This window comes from Glycine max, chromosome 2, assembly GCF_000004515.6.
Source record: "Glycine max cultivar Williams 82 chromosome 2, Glycine_max_v4.0, whole genome shotgun sequence".
In the NCBI taxonomy this organism is placed as follows: Eukaryota; Viridiplantae; Streptophyta; class Magnoliopsida; order Fabales; family Fabaceae; genus Glycine; species Glycine max.
In genome coordinates, this window is record NC_016089.4 from 20,090,666 (window position 1) to 20,113,876 (window position 23,211).

General features: G+C 39.2%; 1 protein-coding gene across 1 annotated transcript; it reads left to right on the plus strand.

The window, feature by feature from the left end:
* The first annotated feature begins 14,638 nt into the window (after nt 1-14,638).
* LOC100527081 (uncharacterized) lies at nt 14,639-20,253 on the plus strand. Its single transcript, NM_001251474.2, is given in 5 exon segments — nt 14,639-15,007; nt 17,137-17,211; nt 19,710-19,776; nt 19,943-19,960; nt 20,036-20,253. Coding segments are annotated over 5 exon segments (597 nt in total). The 5' UTR covers nt 14,639-14,693; the 3' UTR covers nt 20,159-20,253.
* Nucleotides 20,254-23,211: the final 2,958 nt, after the last annotated feature.

Consider the following 23,211-nt stretch of genomic DNA (forward strand, 5'->3'; position numbering starts at 1 on the left):
ATCTGTTGCAACAGGTCTTCTACTGCTAAACATGCTTCCATGTTATGTTGCATGCCGGGATGCATCAAACAGGAATTTTTCTCGTGCCCACCACCGTAGATAAACCTTCTGGGAGTCGTCACGTCTTTCAAAGGTTGGACCTGTGCGGCCTATCTGACTCGATGGCATTAACCGCTCCCCCTCCATGATTGGCAAGTAGGTTTGTCTTTACATTGGGTTGGTCCTCTTGAAACGTCAGCCATCCGACTTTTATCAAGCTTTGGACCTTGCGTTTGAAAGCCATGCACTGTTCGATTGAGTGGCCTAGGATTTTCCCATGGTATGCGCAAGTTGTGTTGGGGTTATACCATTTTGGGAAAGGAGGCTGGTAGATCCGTCCGGGAGATATCACAGCCATCTGGTTAGCGACGAGGGATGGTAAGAGGTCTTCATACGCCATTGGGATCGGGGTGAAGTCTTGGATTGGCCTTGGAGGAAAGTTCCTTATCGCGTTGGAACCAGCGCCAAAGTGGGCATTGCCGGCCGGGCGAGTCGGGGTTGGAGTCGTAGCTTAGGGGGTCTCCCTCTGGATGGGCGCAGGCGCCATAGCTTGTATGGGTGCTAAATTGGAAGAGTCCCCGGCGCGAGCTGAGAAGCTCGGGTGATGTTGCACGTACTGATGGGTACCGTGAGAGATCTGTGGTGGCTTGATCCATGCGGGCGCTGAAGTGACGGCATGGGTATCTCCTTCCTTCCTTTTTTCCCTAGTTGCTCCGATCCTCCTAGCATTGGTACTTGTGGAGGAGACGCAATCAAACTTCCCTCTCTTCAAGCCCACTTCAATTCTTTCCCCGGCGAATACCAAGTTTGCGAAGCTGGAGGGCATGTAGCCCACTAATTTCTCGTAGTAAAACACGGGCAAGGTGTCTACCATCATGGTAATCATTTCTCTTTCGACCATGGGAGGGGCCACTTGGGCTGCGAGGTCTCTCCAACGCTGAGCATACTCCTTAAAGGACTCGCTTTCCTTTTTAACCATGTTCTGCAGCTGAGTCCAATCGGGAGCCATATTGGAATTGTACTGATATTGCCTAAGGAAAGCAGTAATCAGATCCTTCCAAGTGTGAATGCGGGAAGCTTCCAGATTAGTGTACCAGACGACCGCGGCTCTAGCCAAGCTATCTTGGAAAAAGTGCATCAACAACTTTTCATCCCTAGAATGCGCTCCGATCTTGCGACAATACATCTTGAGATGGTTCTTAGGACAAGTCGTCCCTTTGTACCTATCAAAATCAGGTACCTTGAATTTTGGGGGGATGACGATGTTCGGTACTAAGCAAAGATCCGCCATGTCTGCGAACGGATAGTCGCCAAAGCCTTCAACAGCTCTCAATCTCTCTTCGATGAGATCGAGTTTCCTTTTTCCTTCCGCTGCCGGGGGTGGTCCTTCTGCGGACAAGAATATTGGTTGTGCTGGGAGACTTTGAGGTTCTCCCGTGAGGTTGGGCTGAGGTAGCATGTTGGGTGTCGGCCCCTCGACAGGGATCGGGGGGTAGAAATCGATGTCTCCTTGGGCATACTCTCTGCGATCCTCGTGAACCTCGTCGGACTGTCGAGGAGGCTCCCTTTCAAGGATGGGGGAAGGGACATGATCCGCGTCATCACGCATGACTGGTGGCGTGTAATTAGGTGGTAATCCGTAAGGGTAAGCCACTCGGTTGTATCCCAGATGGGGGTTGCTGAGGTGCCCCAGTGTGCTTTTTTCTCATCCTACCACGTTTGGGAGAGGATGGTGCACGGTAGTTGGGAGAGTTGGGTCTGCTTCGGCAGCCAAACTAACAGCAGCAGCGGTGGCCACGTTATTCTCCATAAGTTGTCTCATTCCTAGCATGGCATCCATCATGGAAGCCATTTGCTCTTTCAAAGCCGACATGTCGGCTTTCATCTGTTCCTATATCTCCTCTTGGTCACCCATCGTCCTAGATTTGGATCTGGTGCGATAGGGATGCCTTGGGGCGCATTTAGTTATGGCGTTTTTCCTAAGAAACCAAACGTGAGGAGTACGTAAAAAATGAATGCATGCTAGAGATAAAATGCGGGAGTGATTTGATTCGCACTAATTTTTTTGAAGTAAAAACGTGGGATAAACTCATTTTATTCAGAAAGTTATAACTAGTCAAGATCTAAGTGACAATACAAACTTCCTAGCGGTTCCTAATTATATGGGCCATTAAATCTATCATATGCTAACAATAGCTGAGGAGTCCGTGGATCTCCTTGAGGGCGGAGTAGGTGTCCACCATTGCTTTGTCCTTGGCTAGCAACCGAGGAAGTTCTTGACTCCCATTCAAAGTAAGAGCAAATCGGTCCATCCACATTGTTGCCTCTTGATGTAACGAGTTGATTACCCTTCCCCTAGCCTCCTTTTCCGCGTATACTTGGGCATACTCATCCGCCACTTTGTGCTCGTGGGTCGTGGCTAGATTTAATTCTTCTTGGTACTTGCTGATGATGGCTAACATGTTGGTCTCTATCTCGCATAAATGCTGAGACAAGCTTCTCTTGGACCTTAGGCAAACCTTCATCTCATCCTTCAAGATCAAACTGTCTACTCGTGATTGGTCCCTTTCCTCTCTTTGGAGCTTAAGCTCGTTGTTACTGCCCCCACAGAGCCCCTCGGAATTTGTTTCGGCCGTGTTCTTCCCTACGAGCCCTTTTGGTCTCTTGTTCCAAGGCCTTGGGGGTAGCTATATTTACGTCTCTCAGTTCGGCATTCTCCTTTCGGATCATAAGAGCTGCTGATTTGAACCTTTCTTTGATTGTTTGGGCTTGCTCGAGTTCTGCCCTAAGGGCATGTATCTCTTTGTCTTCCTCTGGTGCTTTAACTTCCACCCCTTTAGTGGTTCTCAAACTCGGGAGCCAATCCAAACCTTGCATGTGGGCTTTCAACAACTTATGGTAGTCATCGATGGGCCCGTTGTTACTGCCCCTAAGTTCCTTGTCCTTCTTTTGCACCATCTCCCATGCCTTGCGAACCTTCTAAAGCGCCCCCACGTTGGTGTTATTGAAACCCCGTGCAATAGTAGGTGCGAGCTCTTCCTCTAGTGGTGCCCCTCTCATAGGGTAGCCAAGTTGTCTTATAGCAAGAATGGGATTGTAACTGATGCAACCCCTTGTCCCCATCAAAGGAACATTTGGAAATCCTCTACACGAAATAAGAACCCCGGTTCTTCCTTCTTTCCAACGAGGGAACCAGTTGACAGATGCTCCTTCTTTGCTTGCTAAGAGTCGGTCCCAATTTGCCCCTCTTTTCTCTGTGCATGAACGGTGGCTTTCTAGCGGGCAAGCATGCCTCACCTCTTGGCAAAAAAAGTGTGAAACCAACCATACATAGAGGGCCAGAGTATAGCAAAAAATCCTTGTACTGCTCTTCTCACATCTTCGGTTGAAGGTGTCATATAGATAAGCTAGTATAGCGACAACCAGGCTTTCCTTGCGATCATGATAGGCGAGAAAAGCGTTGATCGCTTCTAGGTCCACCAACCCATCCACATTTAGAAAGAGGACTCCTCCGAAGATCAAAAGTGCGAGGATGTCTATGAACGGGGCCCATTCGCCTCTACCTACCAAGATTCTTGCTTTTGCTTTTGCCTCCAAACATTTTCTCGATACTCCAACCACCCCATTTTCGACTTGCTTTCTGTGGTCTAATTCCTACGCCGAGATTTGGACTATCTTAGAAATTCTAGCTAAAGAGGGATAGAATCCTGAGAAGAGGTATGGTTTCCTTCCTCCTAGAGGGCATCCTAGGATCTCTTCAAATTCTTCCACCATGGGTGATAGCTGGAAGTCCCCAAAAGTGAAGCACCTCAACGGCTGGTCATAATACTGGGCGAGGGAGGCAATGGCCTCTATGGAGACTTCTGCCATGGCTAGGTCCCAGATTTTACCGTAAGCTTTGCGAAAAGCTTGTCGCTGGAGCTGACCCATCAACTGCCCTAACTCTTTTAGACTGGTGATTCCTAGGCTCTTGACCTTGACTTGATAGAACCTCTTTTTAAGCGGAGGCGCCTGACTCGACCCCATGTTTTACTAAAGTGAAACAAAACCCGGTGTGAATCAAAATTCCGACATCTATCATGGGTGGAATGGATGAATGCATGAAGAAATGCATATGACACAGATGCAATTTATGAATACGGGAGCTCGGGAAATTGTCCCCTTCTTAGATACAATGTTTGGGCAGCATGGCGCCCGACGTATGTATTTAAGAAGGCGACACGAACCCTTTGTCGGTTAGACAAACTGAGGGGATCAAGACTGAACCCGTGCATGATGCATATGCGAAGGGCACAACACGGGGATGTACATAGTACGGCAATATCCACAAACAAATATAAGCAAAGGGGTACATGACACTTAGGACTACATGTATGGCAGTGTAAAAAGTGGCATGCAGCATGTTTGCTCCGTGCCCCTATTTTAGGGACCTACATGTGAGGAAACTTAAAGGGCTTTTAGTGATAATTCCCAAGGTGGTCATATCTCTCTTGATGGTCTCTAGAGGTATCATCCCCTTCGAAGAACATATTGTGGCAGTAGGAACTACTAGCAACAATACGTTATCAAAGAGAAAAACTCTAGATGAGGGTTCACTGTTATCAAGCAAGTCGGAGACCTAGCATGACCACAGATTCACCTCCACTCCTTATGTTCCCACGGACCCGAGTATAGGGCCCCTTTCCAACTCACTGTGTGTGCAAATAGTGTTGGTGTTTGTGTGCATCAAATGAATAAATATTTACCTCATGCACACATTTAGAGAACACACTAAAAGCATCAAAAGGTGTTTATATATACAAGAACATAAGGAAAAAGACAAAGGAAAAGAAAAATAGGGAAGTCATGGTAAGGAAAACACATTGATTGATTGGCCTAACTCTCTAACAATAGTCCCCAGTGGAGTCGCCAACTATCGCAACCTCCCCTTCGGCGGGAGGGCGACGCGAGACTCACGGGTGCGTCTTCCAAGAAAGGAAAATGCACGGAGTCGCCACCAACGTTTATTCGAGGAAAACGTAAAAAAACCGGAAAAGGTGTGGTCTACGAACTTTAAGTGTGAAAGGTTCGGGAGTTGTATTTACGCACGGGGAAGGTATTAGCACCCACGCGTCCGTCACAAGGGACGACATCCTTTAATCAAGTGTGCAAATATGACTTCGATTTGTTTTATTTTCCCTTTTTTATGTTTTTATGCCTTTTTATGCTTTTTGTATTTTTTTATCTTTTTGTGGTCGATAAGGGTGTTTCCCTAGCTCCTACGTATTCCTTAATTGTGATAAGGAAATCAGACCTACGTAGTTCTTTGAGAACTGAACGTTGGTTAAGTTTGTTTTTATCTTTTTTGCAAGATATATTTTGACTTAACAAAAGGGTCATTTAAGGCGTTGGACCATTTAAACGATCTTTTGATTCTTTTGAAAGGAGAGAAAATATTAAGGCATTGGACCATTAACGATCACTTGGTTTTCTAATTTGAAAGAGGTGACAAAATTATATCTACATTTGATAAAAGCAAAGAAGACCATTTCAAGGCATTGGACATCAAAATGGTTTTTTTAGGTGATGACAAAAACTTGATTTGTGAGTTGATTTTTAGCTTTAGTTTCACTTTGGTTATTGGTCAATTCGATTAAGAAAGAAAATCCCAAAGGAAAACATTTGATTAACTTTTTTTTGATTATTTTATTTAAAGATATTTTTTATTATTATATTATTATTTTGCCTCTTTTTGGTTTTAAACGTGGTTACGACGTGAAAGATCGGTCGGATTTTATTTTAATAGAGATTAAAAGATATTACAACTCAAATGACCGGTGGAAATTTATTTTATTTTTTGATTAGGCGAGAAAATGACTTAAATAAATTATTAAAGCACGTCAAAAGGGGGTATGGAAAGCAAATGAAATAAAAACAAAAGTACGCGAAACAAGTGGGGACCACTAAGGACACATAGAATGAATTGAAAGGTTCGATTTTGGGAACATACCGGTTGAAGACTGAAGAACGACAAAGAATGAACGAAGAACGATGAAGAACGATCAAAAACCTTCACGAAATCACCCACAAAAATGTCTCGGAAGCGTTACGAAAGCGCCTCGGCTTGGATTTTCTTCACGGAAACAATTTTTCTCACTAATTTTAAGTGAATCTCAGATATCAGGAGGGTTGAACAAATTTGCTCTGCTCTCTTTCCCCTATTTATAGGGGAAAAAATGGAGGAGGTTGCCGCCTAGCTTGCCCAGGCGAGCTGGGTTGCTTCCACCAAAAGGCACCGCCTTCTATTGGAACATCCTGGAAGGCCCAAGTGGGCCTGATTGCTATTTGCACACCCCTATTTACTAAATACACCCCCCTTTGCCCTTTTTTTACTGATTCTTTTTCCGTAACGTTACGGAACTTTACAAATTATGTAACGATACTTGTTTTCTTTCCGTAATGTCACGAAACTTTACGGACTACGTAACCATCCCCTCTTTGACTTCTGGAATGTTACGGAACTTACGGATTGCGCAATAATGCTTCCTTTTGACTCCTGACATGTCGCGTAACTTCACGGATTGCCTAGCGATGGGTGTCAAGTTCCTCGAAGTAGTCATGTGAAGGTCGCATCCCACCAAACAGATGGTCCCCGAATGAAATTAGGGTATGACAGGATGCCATGAACAACATGATTACGTTGCAACACACTGAGATTAAAGCATCATTTGAAACAAGTACACATGTCGTTGGACATGTTCAGAAAAACCTTATACATGAGGCTGCTTGGAATGGTTTCAAGGTATGCTTTAAATCAGATTGCTGCTGAATTAGAGCGTGTTGACTATGCTGGCAAGAATCCCTCAAGTTGTGGTTGCATGGTGAGAACCACGCTTGGTCTTCCTTGTACTTGTGAGCTATCCAAATATGTTAGTGGTTTCATCCCACTGGATTCAATCCATATGTTCTGGAGGAGACTCAGTTTTTCAGACCAAGGGTTATCTGAGCCCGAGGTGGGCATCAAGGACGTAATGGAAACAATATCCAAAAAATTCGAAGAACTTGATGTTTGTGGCAAGTTTACTCTAAGGACTAAACTTTGGGAAATTGCATACCCTGATCAGAATTCGATGTGTCCTCCTCCAGCAAAGGTTAACACAAAGGGGGCACCGAAGAAAACTACGAGCAGGAACCCAAGATCAACAAAGCGCGATCCATCTTACCGGGAGTATGTAGATGCCTTTGAATCTATGCAAAATAGCAATTCGTCGGTGAGGCGTACTGCATCATCCTCTGAGAAACCGAATCGAAGAATGATGATGCCCATGTTGGACCAGTTTCATCCATTTATGCACAACTTCATTGATAAGATTGTTGATGTCAAAGCTGATGGTAGTTGTGGATATCGGTCGGTTGCCGGTTTATTAGGTACTCTTGGTCGGTGGTCCGCAACCATCTGCTTAAAGAACTTGTCAAATTCTCAAAAGACTATATCAAGTTCTTTGGTGGCACAGAGAGATTTGAGGAATTATGGATGTCACTACTTGTTGATGGGTTAACCAAGGTATGTAATTTATGTATTTGATTTTTAAGACTTTACTTTGAAATTAAGTTTGATGTGTATATTTGTTTCATTCAGGTGACAACGGATAAGTGGATGGATATATCGGACATGGGGCATGTCATTGCATCAAGGTATAACGTAATTGATGTATCCTTGTCTAAACAACAAAACATGACATTCTTTCCTCTTAGAAGTCAACCGCTGGCAAATTCTTCATTGCATCGTATAATTTGTATCAGTCATGTGTATGGCAATCATTTTGTTGAGGTACATTGTAGATATGAAGTGTTTTTTTTTTATATTTATGCAATGAGTTTTGTAGGATTGAGTTAACACTTTTTTTTGCATGTACAACAGGTTTATTTAAAAGAACGTTGTCCCTTACCGCTTGTAGCATTGTTATGGTCTAGCAATTGTCATCCGCAGGCGAAGTCGTGGCCAAATCCATATATTAGCAGAATGCAACATTACAAGAGCTTCGTGATGTTCAAGAGAGACTATGTTGACATAAATGATGATTGAACTTGTAATTTATAATGACTTATCGTTTTGAACATGTAATTTATTTGTTATGTCCACAACAAAATTATTACTTAATTCTAAAAAAGCATGTATGATATATCATTGTCTGAGTTGACAACACATTGTGAAAAAACGTGTATGATAACATTATCGTCTACATTAACATAAAGCGCGTGAAAGGACCCTGCACAACATGACTACACATGCAGATCTGATGCAAGCTAAAGCATGTCACATCATTGGTGTAGTTGACAACACATACAGAAAGCATGTGCATGCGTATTTTTAATCTTTAAAAAATGCAACACTGATATTAAAACTCATGTATATATATGACACAACCTAACACTGTGAGAAAGCACAAGTTTCAGTCTCAACCCAAGTCTTACAAAAAACTATGGCATTCTTGAGAGAGACAAGCAGTCAAACAGTGGTGAACTCCACATCATGTTTTATTTTTCCAAATAGATCCATTGTTCACAACAACAGTGGTGTTTCCTTTCAAGCTTCCACTCCAGTTCCCATTCAAGTACCTAACATGTGTGATTTTCAAACTTTAAAAACCAGAATACACAATACCCTTAAGCTAACCAACAAGCAATTTTTGGATGAAATTTACTACCGGCAACCTTTCACGTATGCAGGTAATCAATTTCGGTTTCAATGTATGCAACTGAAAGATGATGCTGATGTTAACACAATGTTAATACAATCATGAATTTTCGTTTGTTGGTCCGATTGAGTTATTATGTAGCATTGCTAGACCCCCAGATGGTATTTTAAACTTACTTGAAGCTACTATGACCCCTACTCATGATGCCCTGCTATATTACAATGGGAGGTGGAACATGTCACGCCAAAATGAGTTTGTTGGTTACTCGTTCACAGGAAAAACTCCCAAAAACTTTGACATTCCCACCAGATGTACCATGGATGAACTGAAGGATTTGATCAAGCAAGTTGCGCCTCGTGGGATTCCCCCTTATGGTATTGATGAAACACAAATGGTAAGGCGATTGTGTTTTTGGAAACCAAGTCACCATGAGTATTCAGAAAATTTATAAAATTTGAAATAATTGAACTCAAAACCAACGACGACGTGATGAAGGTGCTCATTGAGTCTAACTACTGGAAAAAGATTGGGCCAATAGAAATTTTAGCTGTTTTCAGTAAACCTGTAGTGCAAATGGAAGACGAGTTGTCCTTGTCGCAAAATTAGCATGTGTCATTTTAGAAAATATAAATACGGATTTTTATCTGAGGAGAAAATTTTTAAAAAATACATTCTTTTAATTTGATAGAATAAAATTATAATTTTTTTCTATGACCCCTACTCATGATGTCTATTTTTTGTTTAATTTATTTTTTTCTACACCCTTTTCAACTTCTTTATTTCAATTATATTTAAAGTTATATTTAAAATTACTTTTTATTAGTTGGTAAACTAAGTTAACTAGACCATTTATAATAATTTACATATACTATAACTAAGTTAACTAGACCATTTTAATAACACGCGTGTATATAGACACAAATGTAAAATATGAGATATGATTCTAGGTTTTTAGGCAAATGGAATACACTATCAATGGAAATAAATAAAACTAACATTACTAAAACCAAAAATACTAATGAAATGGGTTCATGTACAATATCTTTATATACATGGAATATCAATATAAAATATGTAAATAAACTACGCCTGATCTGTGTGCCGCCTGCGTCTAGACCTAACATATACTAGATGGTTCTATGTCACCCTCTTGGTCATCCTGAGGCATTCTTCGATCACCTCATGTGTCGATGAGCCTGGCGCTCCAACCTCTCAACAATCTCATCACAAACTTCTTGTTAAATACAAAACAAACAGATTATACAAATTATTATGCAAATATTGATGTAAATGACGTAAATTATTAGTATTACTTACCACTACATGTCTAGGCTCATCTACAGCGTGCCTCGTAGATGTCGACAGTGCTCCTAGCTCCGGCACGTGGGGGATATCCGTCTATGGGGCCTGAGGGACGACTCGGGGTTGCGGGGCATGACCATCTGGCAAAGGATCTGATGCGTGGCCTGGTGTCATGAAAGGATGCAAGATGCGAAAGAACCAGTCCATGTAGTCACTGGCACAACACACACCTCACTTGCTGGAACGATATGACCCGAGTAGTGCATCCACCTGTCATGTATATCATCATACGACACCCATGAATCGATAGGAGGAGCAGGAATGGTCTGCGTGTATCCAAACTGCCGCACGACCCTCTCTGGTCGATAATAAATAGCAACAGGCCCCCAGCGCAGGAGACCGGAATAGCATGATACCACATGGAAGTCTTGGACCGGTTGGTGCTCCCCATACGGGATCCAACAGACATCCGGAATCTGGAGTCGGTCCAGGCGCTCCCTGTACGCCGGTGTACGTATGCTCTTCACAGTCTTCTTCGTCGCAATCCACCTACACGCACGCGGGGAATCCTCATCGTATTCCTGATCAGTAGTGGACTCTGCGACTGAGGGAAAGTGCTCGTAAATCTAGCACTACAGATGTAACATCAAAATGTTAAACATTAATAATGAAATTCTAACAAAATTTAAAGTTGAACATTGTTGAACCTCAACGAATGAAAAACATATTTGTTACCTACAGCAGTGTGATGTAACCGCCAAGTTGTCACCTGCTACTGATAGAGGCATCGTTCAGCTGGTCGTACATATGCACTAGAGCAGCCACTCCCCGGGCGTACCTCCCGGTCTGACTGAGGTCACGAAGGGCCTCCAAGTACACAACATGCACATTGGTTGCAATCTTGTTAGCAAACAAAGTGCAACCCAGAAGATGAAGAAGATATGCGCGAGCCGCAGCTGTCCAATGACCTGCCTGGCATCGGCGCTCGTATAAATCACGTACCCATTGCAGGCGTACGTACGATCCACGACACTGGGTTATCTCAGCCCTGGCAGACTCTGTAGAGACCATCAATAAGTCCAACAGCATCTGAACCGCATCATCCACGTGCAAGGGCTGAAAGGCGTGCAAGTTGCCAACCATGGGCAGATGCAGAATTGACGAGACATCGTCCAGCATGATCGTGATCTCTCCCACCAGGAGATGGAAACTAGACATCTCCCGGTGTCACCGATCGACAAACGACGACAAAAGTCCCCGATTGCTGGTGTCTACTGAACACACGATCAGAGGACTTAGTCCTATCCCAGCAACGAGTCCCTCTATGGTAGGGACAGACCTGCCTAAACTATGGACCTTCCTCCCATGAGAGGATAACTTCAATCATAAAGTATAATTTACAAGTAACTAAAAATAAATATTATAAATACCTCTCCCATCCATACGCTGCAAGCAACGTGATCCGCATACTGGGTCAGCACGAATGGGTCGCTCAGACCACCCAAAAATCCCTCATGCTCATCCTCAGAAGCCTCTGCGCCTATGTCTGCAGGAATGTCTGCCACAATGTCCTCTACATCAATTGGTGCCATCGGGTCATCCAGAAATACATCAGCCTCAATATCTGGTGCAGGGACCACTGGCTCATCATGCGCCGCAGTGACAGAGACTCGCTGCCTCCGTGCAGATGCGATAGGCCATCGATGCTGCGGAGCATCATTGGAATCATCACGATCTCCTCTGCCCACACCTCTGCCAGTAACGTGACCTAAGGCACGACCTAATCCTCTGGTCCTAACCATGATCTACAAATGAGTATTTGTTAAAATTTGTTGAAGCTCATTAGAAGAATATTTCGGCTCGGAAAGCCGAATTGCTGGCTCAATCGAAGGAGAAGGAGAAAGATTCTCCTACATCATAACATCAAAATGGTGAAGATCTGAGTTGTAACACTTGTTGGACTGATGCAAAATGTGATGATACTCAAGGTTCTATGGAAGAGGTTAAGGTTAAGCAAGAAACCAATTCAATTGGTGAGATTGTTAGGACCGATGAGAGTAATTTGGAGGAGGGTGTTGCGGTTTCAAGAATTGATTTGTTTTACCCCCGACCCACCCCATTTGATTGATTGGGATCAATTTCTTCCAAACCCAAGCCAACTCCATATAATAGCATGTTAAATAAAATTTTAATGGTATTTATAATTAATGTAATATCTAAACTATAGAATTGTAATTGAATTTAGAACTCTAATTCTATGCCCTAATTCTTGGCATAAGCCAAACATAAAATCTATAATTCTGAACTAATTTCAATTTTAAACAAAATTGAAATTCTAAACTATAACTCCAATTCCATTGTCCAAGCATATCCTAAGAGAAGGGAAGAACTAAATAGTCTTCAAGAAAATATGACAATCTATTTGCGTTTGCATTAAAGACTTAAAACAGTTTAGACAAACAGAAGGAGAGTAAATTTTAGAGGTGAAAGGTGTCAAAATCAAAAAAGAAAGGCATTAAGATTGGACAAACAAAACAAAAAACAGTTTACTATTTTGCTTAGTTATTCTTTTAACATTCTAACTATTTTATCCCTTCAGCATTCTTAGTTAGCAAGTTGAATAGCTATTATAAATACCAAGGCATACTTACATGTGACTATAGCTTCTGAGCTTCTTTATACTGTTTTCAGGTATTAATAAATCTAACAAGGAATGCATTTCACATGGATAGGGATTTGTAACAGCTTTTGGGTACCCATGGTACCATGATAATATATATTTTGTTTGCTGTTTTTTATATAAAAAATATCTATTTATCCACATTTCACTAAAAATGTTTTATGCAGACATGATTGTCCTAATCATGTTACTTTTGAACTTAATTTGCTAAGGTTGTCTGGGAGTTTGAATCAGTTTTTCGATACCACATTCAGTTCTAAGTGGCAATTACATAAAAGGCAATTACATATTCGCATTAAATCAAATTGAAACAATTGATATTCTCCAAAATGACATTATCTATCAAATATTTAGCATACATTCAGAGGTGATCCTAATAACCAAAATTCCTAATTTTAAAAAAAACTCACAATGTATCAAATATTTGGCAATTTTTAAAATGAAGCTGTGAGTGTTATGGATCACTTGATCTGTAAATTATCTTTGAGTAGTTTACGGATCAAGTGATCCGTAAGCATCTTTTGGATCAACTTGATCCGTAACATGTTTACGGATCACTTGATCTGTAAACTTGATCCATAACATGCTTACGGATCAGGTGATCCGTAAAACTCACAAGAACTTTCAGATCACGTTCCGCTATCGGCGGCAACAATGGTGGAAGAAGGACAGGGTCACAGCGCTTACCTCGATAGTGGACGGTGACGAAGCTCTCTCGACGGTGGACGGTGGCGTTGCTGTTCGCGGAAGCCTCCTCAATGCAACGCGACAACCTCCTAATCACGGCAACAATGGCGACAACCTCCTCAACGAAGAAGAAGAAGAAGAAATCCTCTGAGGTTGACTTGGGCTTGTAAGTGCCGCTGATTGATGGGGACGTGAAGAAGAAGCGCAAAGAATGAAGAAGAAGCAGAAACCTCTGAGGAAGAAGAAGCGGAAACGTGGGGCGGGAGAGAGAAAGTCGAGGGTTATTTTTTAAAAAAATAACTAAGGGGTATTATGGCCTTTTCACTACAAGTGCTGCTGGGTGCACCTAGCAGCACTCAACTCATTAGTAGGAGCACATAGGGGTATTTATTGGTTAGGAGTTGCTATTGACACTAACATAATTTCTATTCGCACTACCAAGTCTTAGCAAAAGACTATTTTAACCTCAATCCTAACAATATATACAAGAGTATTGCTATATGGTATGTACTAAAACACACGAATCCTACTTTTTCAATTTTTATTGAGTAAACATGAAATCTAGAAATAAATAACATTAAAAAGTGAATTAATTATACAATCATTTTTAATTCAAATTAAAAGTTTAATGGGATCCTTAATTATTAAAAATTTCAATCAAACCTTCTAATTTTTAAAAAAGACTATAATCCTATCATTTTTGTCAATTTCGTTAATTTTATCGACAAAAATAGATATTTTTACAACAATTTCCAATATGACTAATGTAAAGCAAGATATCTACGTCAGTTGTCCATGAAATGATGTAAAAATGATGCCTTTGTTAAGGTTTGCCATCAATATAAATAGACATTTTTATATTGGTTGTCAATACAACTAATGTAAAAATAATGTTCGATTTGTAATCAATATAAAGATGTCTAACGGAGAGTTTGATAGCAATAATACAGTTATAGTATTTTTAAATAATTAGAGAATTTGATTAAATTTTTTAATAATTAAAAAACTCAATTAAACTTTCACTTATAATTAAGTTATCATTTTATATATATATATATATATATTTGTTTCTTTTTTTACGGAAACCATCTGGATTCTTTCGTGCACAACATTCATATTACAGAATTCGTACGAACTACAATTTCCCTACTTACAAACGGAACTAAACTAAACACGCGTGGAATCCACCGGCAGGAAAATCCCGTGTCACCTCACTCCTAACAAATCACTGTAATTCTTGTTTTTTTGGTTTGACCAATTAACACGCACACTTTCTTCACACCATTCCGTTTCTCCATTTCCCAGCAATGTCACAACACATTCGAATTCTTCCGCATCCACCACTCTCCTCAATAACCCCATCAACCAAACCCGATTCACTACCCCTCTGCTTCAGCTTCGGCTTCAGGTTCGGGTTCCATTCCTCCGCCTCTCCGCTGATTTCCCTCTCCTGTGGCTGCGCACACCAAACCCCTCCGGTTCGGTTGAGTCCACAACAAGGGTCATCGCAAGAGGAGGAAGAGTCTGTTTTCCTTTACCTTCAACCTATTTCCAGCGAAAACCACTTCGACCGTGTCCTCGCCAAGGCTCAAACGCTCGACGAAGGTGTCGTTGTCGTTTGGTAGATTCCTTCTTCCCTAATACTCTTTCGTTCGTTTGTTTTTGTTAGTGAGAGGAATTTGAACCTATCACCCCTCCCTCCTTCTCCCTTCAACCACGAAATCAACCTTATAATTCTTTTTTTGTATTTTATTTTAAATTGAACAAATATTGTGTGACTGACAATTGATGGAAATTTGTTTGTTTGTTTCTACTGCTTATTGTTCTGTTTCACATACTTTTGTTACTGTGTTTGCTTCCAAATTGAACTAAATCAACAAATGTTACGAAAATCGTAAATTGATGAAATTTTTTTGTGTCTGTTGCTTACTGTTCTGTTTTACGGACTTCTGTTACTGAGTTTTATTTTACTGACTTCTTTTATTATTATTATTATTATTATTATTATTATTATTATTATTATTATTATTATTATTATTATTAATAGAATTAAAATTTAATCAGAATAACCAATAGGGGTCGGGTCTAATAGAAGGACCTGGTACCTACAATATGATGAACCATAGTTCAAATTCCCTCTAGGAGAGGAACTCACAATTAGTGTCTGACAAAGAATCTAATCATATATACCTTTACACTATCATGAATTGTCATATTGAAAATCATTAACTTTTGTAATGACTACAAATAAAAGTACTATATAAGGTGATTTCTGATTGGTTGAGACTCTAGAGAGTAAAATTTTTTAAAATAACATTATATCAAAATTAAACTATTATTATTGTTATTCATGAATTCTTGGACCCTTTTGTTTCTTTTTGGAAACTTTTGTTTTCTCAAGTTTCTGGCTACGAGCTTTGTATTACCAATCTTTTTTTTTTATCAGCAAAGATAAATATATATATATATTAATAACTGAGTACCAGAGGTACTAAATTACAATGTTTTGTTGCCCAAGCTAATGGTTCCGAATCAAACTAAATGGAGTCTAGATGGGAACCACAGCCGGGCCACACCATGTTAGTGAAATATACTAGTAATCAATGATTCTAGTCTTTACTGATACAAAATCTCTTCTCTAAGGTTACTAGACCATTGGTTAAAGTGCATTGAGAAATCCTTCTCCAAATGCCTCAGCCATGTCCATAACATGAAAGCTGCCTCATCAATCAATTTGTATTACCAATCTAATTTAGAGAGAGACCGATTTGATCAAAAGGGAAAATAATAAGATATATGATTATGATGATACATGGTGCCCTTTTAGTCTGGCAGTCTGGCCCTTTGTATATGTTAATCAAACTGCATTTTTGGGGTAGCCAGACCATGGTTTTTGCTCACACATTTATGCAGTATAATTTATCAAACTTTATCATTAATGGTGGCAATTTATTTTTTTAAAGAAAAAAATAGTTTATGCTAGCAGAAGCAATCTTATTAGTTGAGCATTTGAACTAAAAAGCAACTGGTGACACACTTGGATGGAGGCCCTGTTATGATCAAGACACTGGTTTGTTTGATGGAGAAATGTTAGTATTGCAATTTTTTTCAACACAAACTGAATGTTAATGTAGGTCCTACTAAATGATATGGGATCCCAATTCTATTTAATGGGTCCTGTATGAATTTTATCTGATAATAAAATGTATCATGGAAAAGGTGTGTCAAAGTGATAGGAAGAAGGTATTGCAGAAAGAAGAAACAGGCCAGCTAAGGCCCAAAAGGAAAACAGAATCGAGGCTGAGCTGGGAGTGGGACCTTGCAGTGTAGTTATGTAGTGCTGCTAGGAGACAAGTTTAACCGCTTTCTGTTATTGTAATATTCCCTAGCATGATTTGGTGCAATTCTGTTAGCAAGAATTGCTATATATATGGCTATGTAATAATCAGCAAGGATATGAATGAAAATACAGAACTATTCCCTCTAGCTTTCTTCTTCTCTTCTTCTTCTTCAGGAGGTGCTGGCCCTCGAAGCCAGTTGTGCAAGCTTAACGTATCACAAAGAGTGTGCCGTTAGCATACCTCTCTTTGGTTATGGTAATTTGAGTTTTTTAGTTTTTCTAAGCACTTAGGAAGTATGTCTTGCATTGTGCATTATGTAAAAGACAAACTTATGTTTCTTTCATTTTTCTGTTTAGTGAATAACTCTTTTACCAGTATGGGATTTGAAGTGCTATTACATGGTTTGTAGGATGGCAAATTGGTGTAGAAAATGTATATATTTAAAACCAAAATTGGAAAAGCTGGCAGCAGAATATTATCCAAGGTGAGCTTGTGTTTTGTTTTTCTTTTTTTTACTAACATGCATAACTAGAATAATTTCATAGCATATCATTCATTTATAGGTGGTTGAACCAATGGAAAATCCAGATTGGTGATTTCATTGACCCATTATGAGAGATTTTTCCTTTATAACCCCTTAGCATCCATTTACCATTGATTGGAAAGTTTCTCTGGTTTTATTTTGATGTAGTATATTCTAGTAAAGCACCTCATGAAACACAAATCTCTCATTTGGGGTTCTTTTTCTGAGCTAGAGTATTTGGGAGAAATTCTGTCATGTTTGCATGCAACCCAACTTATTTATACTATAAGTGCTTTAAGTACAAGTTCTAGTCAAAGTCTTGCGTAGTTGACCGATATTCCAGCACATGCTAAATGTGCTAATGTATCTAGATTGCCATTTTAAAACTATATCTTAATAAGCTTGCAACATGTTAAAGTAAATAAGCAAACAACAGAATGTTGGGTTTCTCCCAAACTCCTGTGTTCACAATCATTGATAGTTTCCTGTTTTATTGGTAGATTCAAATTTTACTGTAATAATCAAATAATGCTGAGATATGTGGGATATTTGTTTTTTAAAATAGGAAAGTTCTAAATTCATGTGTTTGGGTGTTTTCTTATTGAGTAACGTTTTCTGGGATATAAGTAATTGTATTAGGGAACTTTTTGTAGTATCAAGAGCGATAAAATTGTAAGTAATGTTAGGGGAGGATTTGTAACTTTGTCTGCAGAAGTTGTAATAGCAGACAAAAAGGGTATGCAACTTCTTTCTTGCGAAAGTGTGTTATCAGCTTTTCTTTTAAAAATTGTGTTGTAATGCTGTTTACTGACTTATATCTTATAAATTAATCCATGGATGTAGGCATGTTATAGCCTGAACCATGTTAAATTGTGTGTGATGTGTTTATAATGGTCTCTCTTGTTATTACTATTTATCAACCATAGAACTGAATGTGACATTCTCTGAACATCGAAACAAAAAAAAAATGCCAAAATCTAAAAGATCCCAGCCCCTCTTGAATTAAGAGCTTAGGATACTTTCATGCTCCTTGAATAATTACAGGCCTTTTGTTGATGTCCTTGGCAGATAAGGGCCTCCCCAAAAGCAAGGTTACTAAAGCTCAATCTATAGGCTCACCATCAAAAAGTAATTTGCTATTAGATTTTATAAAGCAAAAATCCACATATGTTGGCAAAAACTCCCAAGTGCCCAACATATAATTCTCTCATTTATAGTAAAAAGTCTCAATTTGCTTTAGGTTTTACTCATTGTTGGGCCAGCCATTGCCAGATAAATCTTAGAGGTCTTTGACTATTACCCTCCTCAATCTTGTAGCTTTTTTCTTGACATACTACCTGACCTACCACATACATATCAAGAATGACACAGATTTAGCAGTTCTCAACCATTGTCTTCAGTTATTCCCTCCACCCCAAACTTGTCATTTTAACACTGGATTGTATAGTTCATACAACCCAGTAACAAACATACAAAAAAAATAAACACCCTGTGCTAGTGCTCAAAGTATTCAACCCACAACTGATTGATGGCAGAATAGAGATCACCAATCCATTAGCTTTGCACGTCAATAACCTCAACTGATACATAAAATAATCAGATAAGCGCTGTATTTTCTTCAACTCCTTTGAAACCATTTCGACAGCTAACTATCACTAAACACAAAGTACAAATACCCTGATACTTGTTTAGAATCTCCACAAACAAAAATGGAAAAGCTACATCTGGACATCTTTTATTAAAAACATGAGAACACTTTTTCCAAAGTCATGAAACAACCATAATTAACAGCTGCCAGAGTTCAACACTAAAATATACCAAAACCTAAACCACCTATATGAGATCGACACTGGCTGATGCATGACATCAACTACATTATTTGGTTGGGTAGCTAGCTGTAACTAGCAGAAAGCTTTTAGCTTTATGATTACCACAGACCAGGCCACAACCCATACCAAATGCAACGGAATCACTCAGATGCAATCAACAAACATTGGATGTGCACATAACTGATTCTGACTTAGAAACAAAAAGAAAGCCAGGGAAACAATGTACAATGCTCAAATACCATGTCGAAATAGAGAGTAATTGAGAAATTGTGTATACTGTGTACACAATCCATGTTATACTACAAGTGCATTTAGTTAAAACTCTAAGAAATGTTAATTGCAGAGCAAATAAACAGCTGTTAACTCCAACATAACAGTTGCTTGATATTTAGACATGTGTATGTTAATGATTCTAGGCTACCAATAAGATACTGAATCTAGATTAGTATTATGATGCTCTTAAGTAATATTAGTGAACTAGTTGTATTTTAGAGCATATTGAGGACACCTCACATATGTAATTGTTTGGAGGTGTTATGATATTTTAGTTCAGATTTTGATTAATATTGCATATCATATGGCTTGTCAACTCTTTCTAACCAAGGATATGTTTACATGGATTTCATGTAGATTGCAGTTCTACAGTGTTGATGTTAATACAGTTTCGCACAAACTTGTTACTCGAGCCGGCGTGACTGTGAGTTTCTCATAGCTTCACACAACCATTTTTCTCAACTTTCATTTCATTCTGATTATTGTTTTTGTTTCAACTAAACTTGCTGTTAGTTAGACATTTTTTCTTGATACTTATTATCTTTTATTCTTCCATGTATTTGTATGTTATGGGCTCTCAATCACTGCAGAAAATGCCAACCATACAAGTAAGCACATTTATGTTTTATTTGAAAATTTATTATATTCTTCTCTGCCAGTGATTGAAAATTTTCTTTTTGCAGCTGTGGAGAGACAGCAAGAAGCAAGGGGAAGTTATTGGTGGCCATAAAGCATATTTAGTCATAAATGAGGTTCAGGAGATGATTGAGAATGAGTGCCGCACAAGTTTTTGTGCAGCAGAATAATTTTCCTCTATTATAATATATTTTATTAATTGGTTTTACGGTACTACATTAATTTTTTGCCCATACATGTAACAAAAGAAACTGTTATTTTTGCTACATTTTGTTTTAGGTTTTCCCGAAACCATATTTTTTGAAGTATCTTGTTTTCGTTCGAAGGTGTTCAAAACCTTATAATTGAGGGATATATATATATAGGGATGCTTGTCTTCTGAGTTTAAGATCTCAAATTTTCATAATTTCCTCTTCCAAAGTATTTGTCGTTTTATGTTAAACAATTTAGGTGTAGGAGAGAGGGATAGGTGGCATAGTGGAGAGGATCAAATCTTTGATGTACACCCCAATCCAAAAGATTAGGGATGGAGCTGGTTAATCTACAAGACCACTGGCTCTAAAAGCCAAGGAAACCACTACACATTTCCCTTAGGATATTAGCATAGTGTTTGTGCCAAAGAATGATTGTACATTAGCTTGAAAAGAAGGACAACTTAGTGCATGAGATTCCCACCTAAGGGGGTCCAGGGAGGGTAGATGTATGCAGCCATTACCCGTGCAAGCAAAGAAGCTGTTTTCAGGATTTGAACACATTAAGGAATAAAATGACATGGAGATGGATTTCTCAGCAACTTATTACCACTTTCAACACAAGCACAAAGGTAGCCTTTGTTATCTTTTCTGTTTTAGAAGTTGGACACAAACTTATTTCAAATAATTATAACCATTGTGATGAAAAGTATTACCTATGCCCCTGCCCTAGGTTATTATCACCTCAGATTTCACTTAATTTTCCATTCCACTCACTGACTTGGTTGTTGAAGTTTACATTGCAGGTTTCTGGTGGCACATCTCTCAGTTTAGGCCGAATGTCAAGTTGGGGTAGAACATTGGCACCATATGTAGAAACCATAAAGGTTTTTCCCTCTCTCAGCATGCAAGTGAAAGTAGACACAAATTGAAATGAAGGGCTCGGGGCATCATGTAATACTGACCAGCCTCCACGACCTCATCAAACCACATCCGAGCATTTAAGTTGTGCGTAGTGGAGTTGCAACAAAACCACCCTAGGTTGAACCAAGCCACAATTTTCCTTCTACTGAGGTGACACATCTTAGCACCAAACTGTCTCGTCCTGCCAAACAACCTTTATACCTAGGATCAACATCAACATGAATGATCACAGCTACTCAAATCTCTCACCACTAATCTGTAGAAGGAAAATTATTAGTTTTCACCCAGTCGAAGGAAAATTTTGGCCTTTCTTTGGATTTATCTCTCTACATGACTTTGTCATGTTAAAAAATAACATAAAAACCCATCCTTAAATAACCAAAGCTTCTTTCCAGCATGACGTGGCCTTTAAAGGAAGTGTAAGTTGGCTACTTGATCTCTTCATCCCATTGAGAGACCAATTTACATATTCTATTTAGGTTGACTTAAAATGTGGTGGCAGAATTGCAAGTTAAAATTCTTATCTTCATTGAGCAAAGGTTTTCCTTTGAAAAGCCTTATGCTCTTCCTTTATGATTAATTTTACAAAGAAACTTCCCCAATTAAATAGTAGCTACTTTAATCTTATGCTTTCAGTTTTATAATCAACTAGTCTGCAACTCGTGCACATGCACAGGTTGTTTGGTTAGCGTTTTCTACATGTTCATGGACACCAAAATGATAAAGTTGATTAACAGGGAAAAGGAAATTAACAGCAAAACATTAACATTGTTTGTTGGAACTAAAGACAGTCTAGTTGCTGTCACTATCCTCCCAATCCTCTTGCTTCCTAATTATGATATCCCAAATTTTTTCATAATACCTATCGTAAATAGAGATTTCATCTCCATCATCAAAATCCATTTCTTCAAGAAAAGCATACCATGGTTGGACAACACCTTTTCCACCAATAGCAGGATTCAGGGTTTCAACTTTCCATTGTAGTGGGGGGCCATGTCGCCTTAAGACTGTCATGTGGTTACCGCAAGCTTTAAGAGGAACTTCTGTACAATGGGGGAGTTTCTGTAATTTGGAAAAAGTAGAATTGTTAAAATGGTAAAAATGCATTTAAAGAGATTAAGATATGAAAGTCAGGTTACCAAGGGTTCAGGATCATCCAGCATTTCCTGAGTAAGTTGAAGAGTTCAGATGTGCTTTCTGGATGAATGTCTCTGCCTGCCGCAAGTTTGCCGCTCCAGTGGTGGTATGAAATGTATGTGATGTGCCATCATTTTCTTCTATTTTCTAAACCCTTTTTGTACCATTTTAATTACTGATTGGTCTTAATTGTCAATTAATCAGACAGTTTTATTATTTGGGCTCATTTAGCTAATTTGATGTTTTTAATCTAATTTCAGGAATAAATGAAACATTGGGCTTAATTCGGATTTTGGTTATGGACTTGAAGAGGGCAAATAAAGCAGCGCTTACCTTAGTTAATTTCTAATTAGGAAATTTCGCAATTTTATTTTATGTTGTTCAGTGTTTATTTCGTTTTGGGCCAGAGTATTGTAATAGGACCCAGTAACTTTGAGTGACTTTTTTTTTTAAATAGTAGCCTTGGGATTCGTGCAAGGCTATTATGTTATGCTATTCATTATTCAGAGCTTTTGTTTTAGGGTTTTACGTTTTCTGCTTTGATGCTACTGTTCACGTAATGCAATTTTACGTTTTCTGTTTCTAATTACAATTTCGTTCTTGCTTCTTCTTCTACTCTCATTTACATTTCTGTTCATTTACGTTTCTGTTCATTTACGTTTCTGCTTCATGTTTCATTTACGTTTTCTGTTTGAATCCATGGAAGGCTAGATTTTCTGGTGTTATTTCCTTTTGAGGACGAAGCCCAACTCTCTTTGAGGTTTCGCTTGTAATGTGGTTTCCTGGCAGTTTTCCCTTCACCAGTTATCCTAAATTCGTGAATATTAATCAGTGCACGCTTCGTGTTCGATTAATTGCCTCTGAGCCTAACTAGCGTTCATGCTTAATGGACGAAGGGCTAACTGGTGTATGTGGTGCCTAATCACGTATTGAAAACCCTAAGTTGATTTTCGCTTAGTAAATTGAAATAG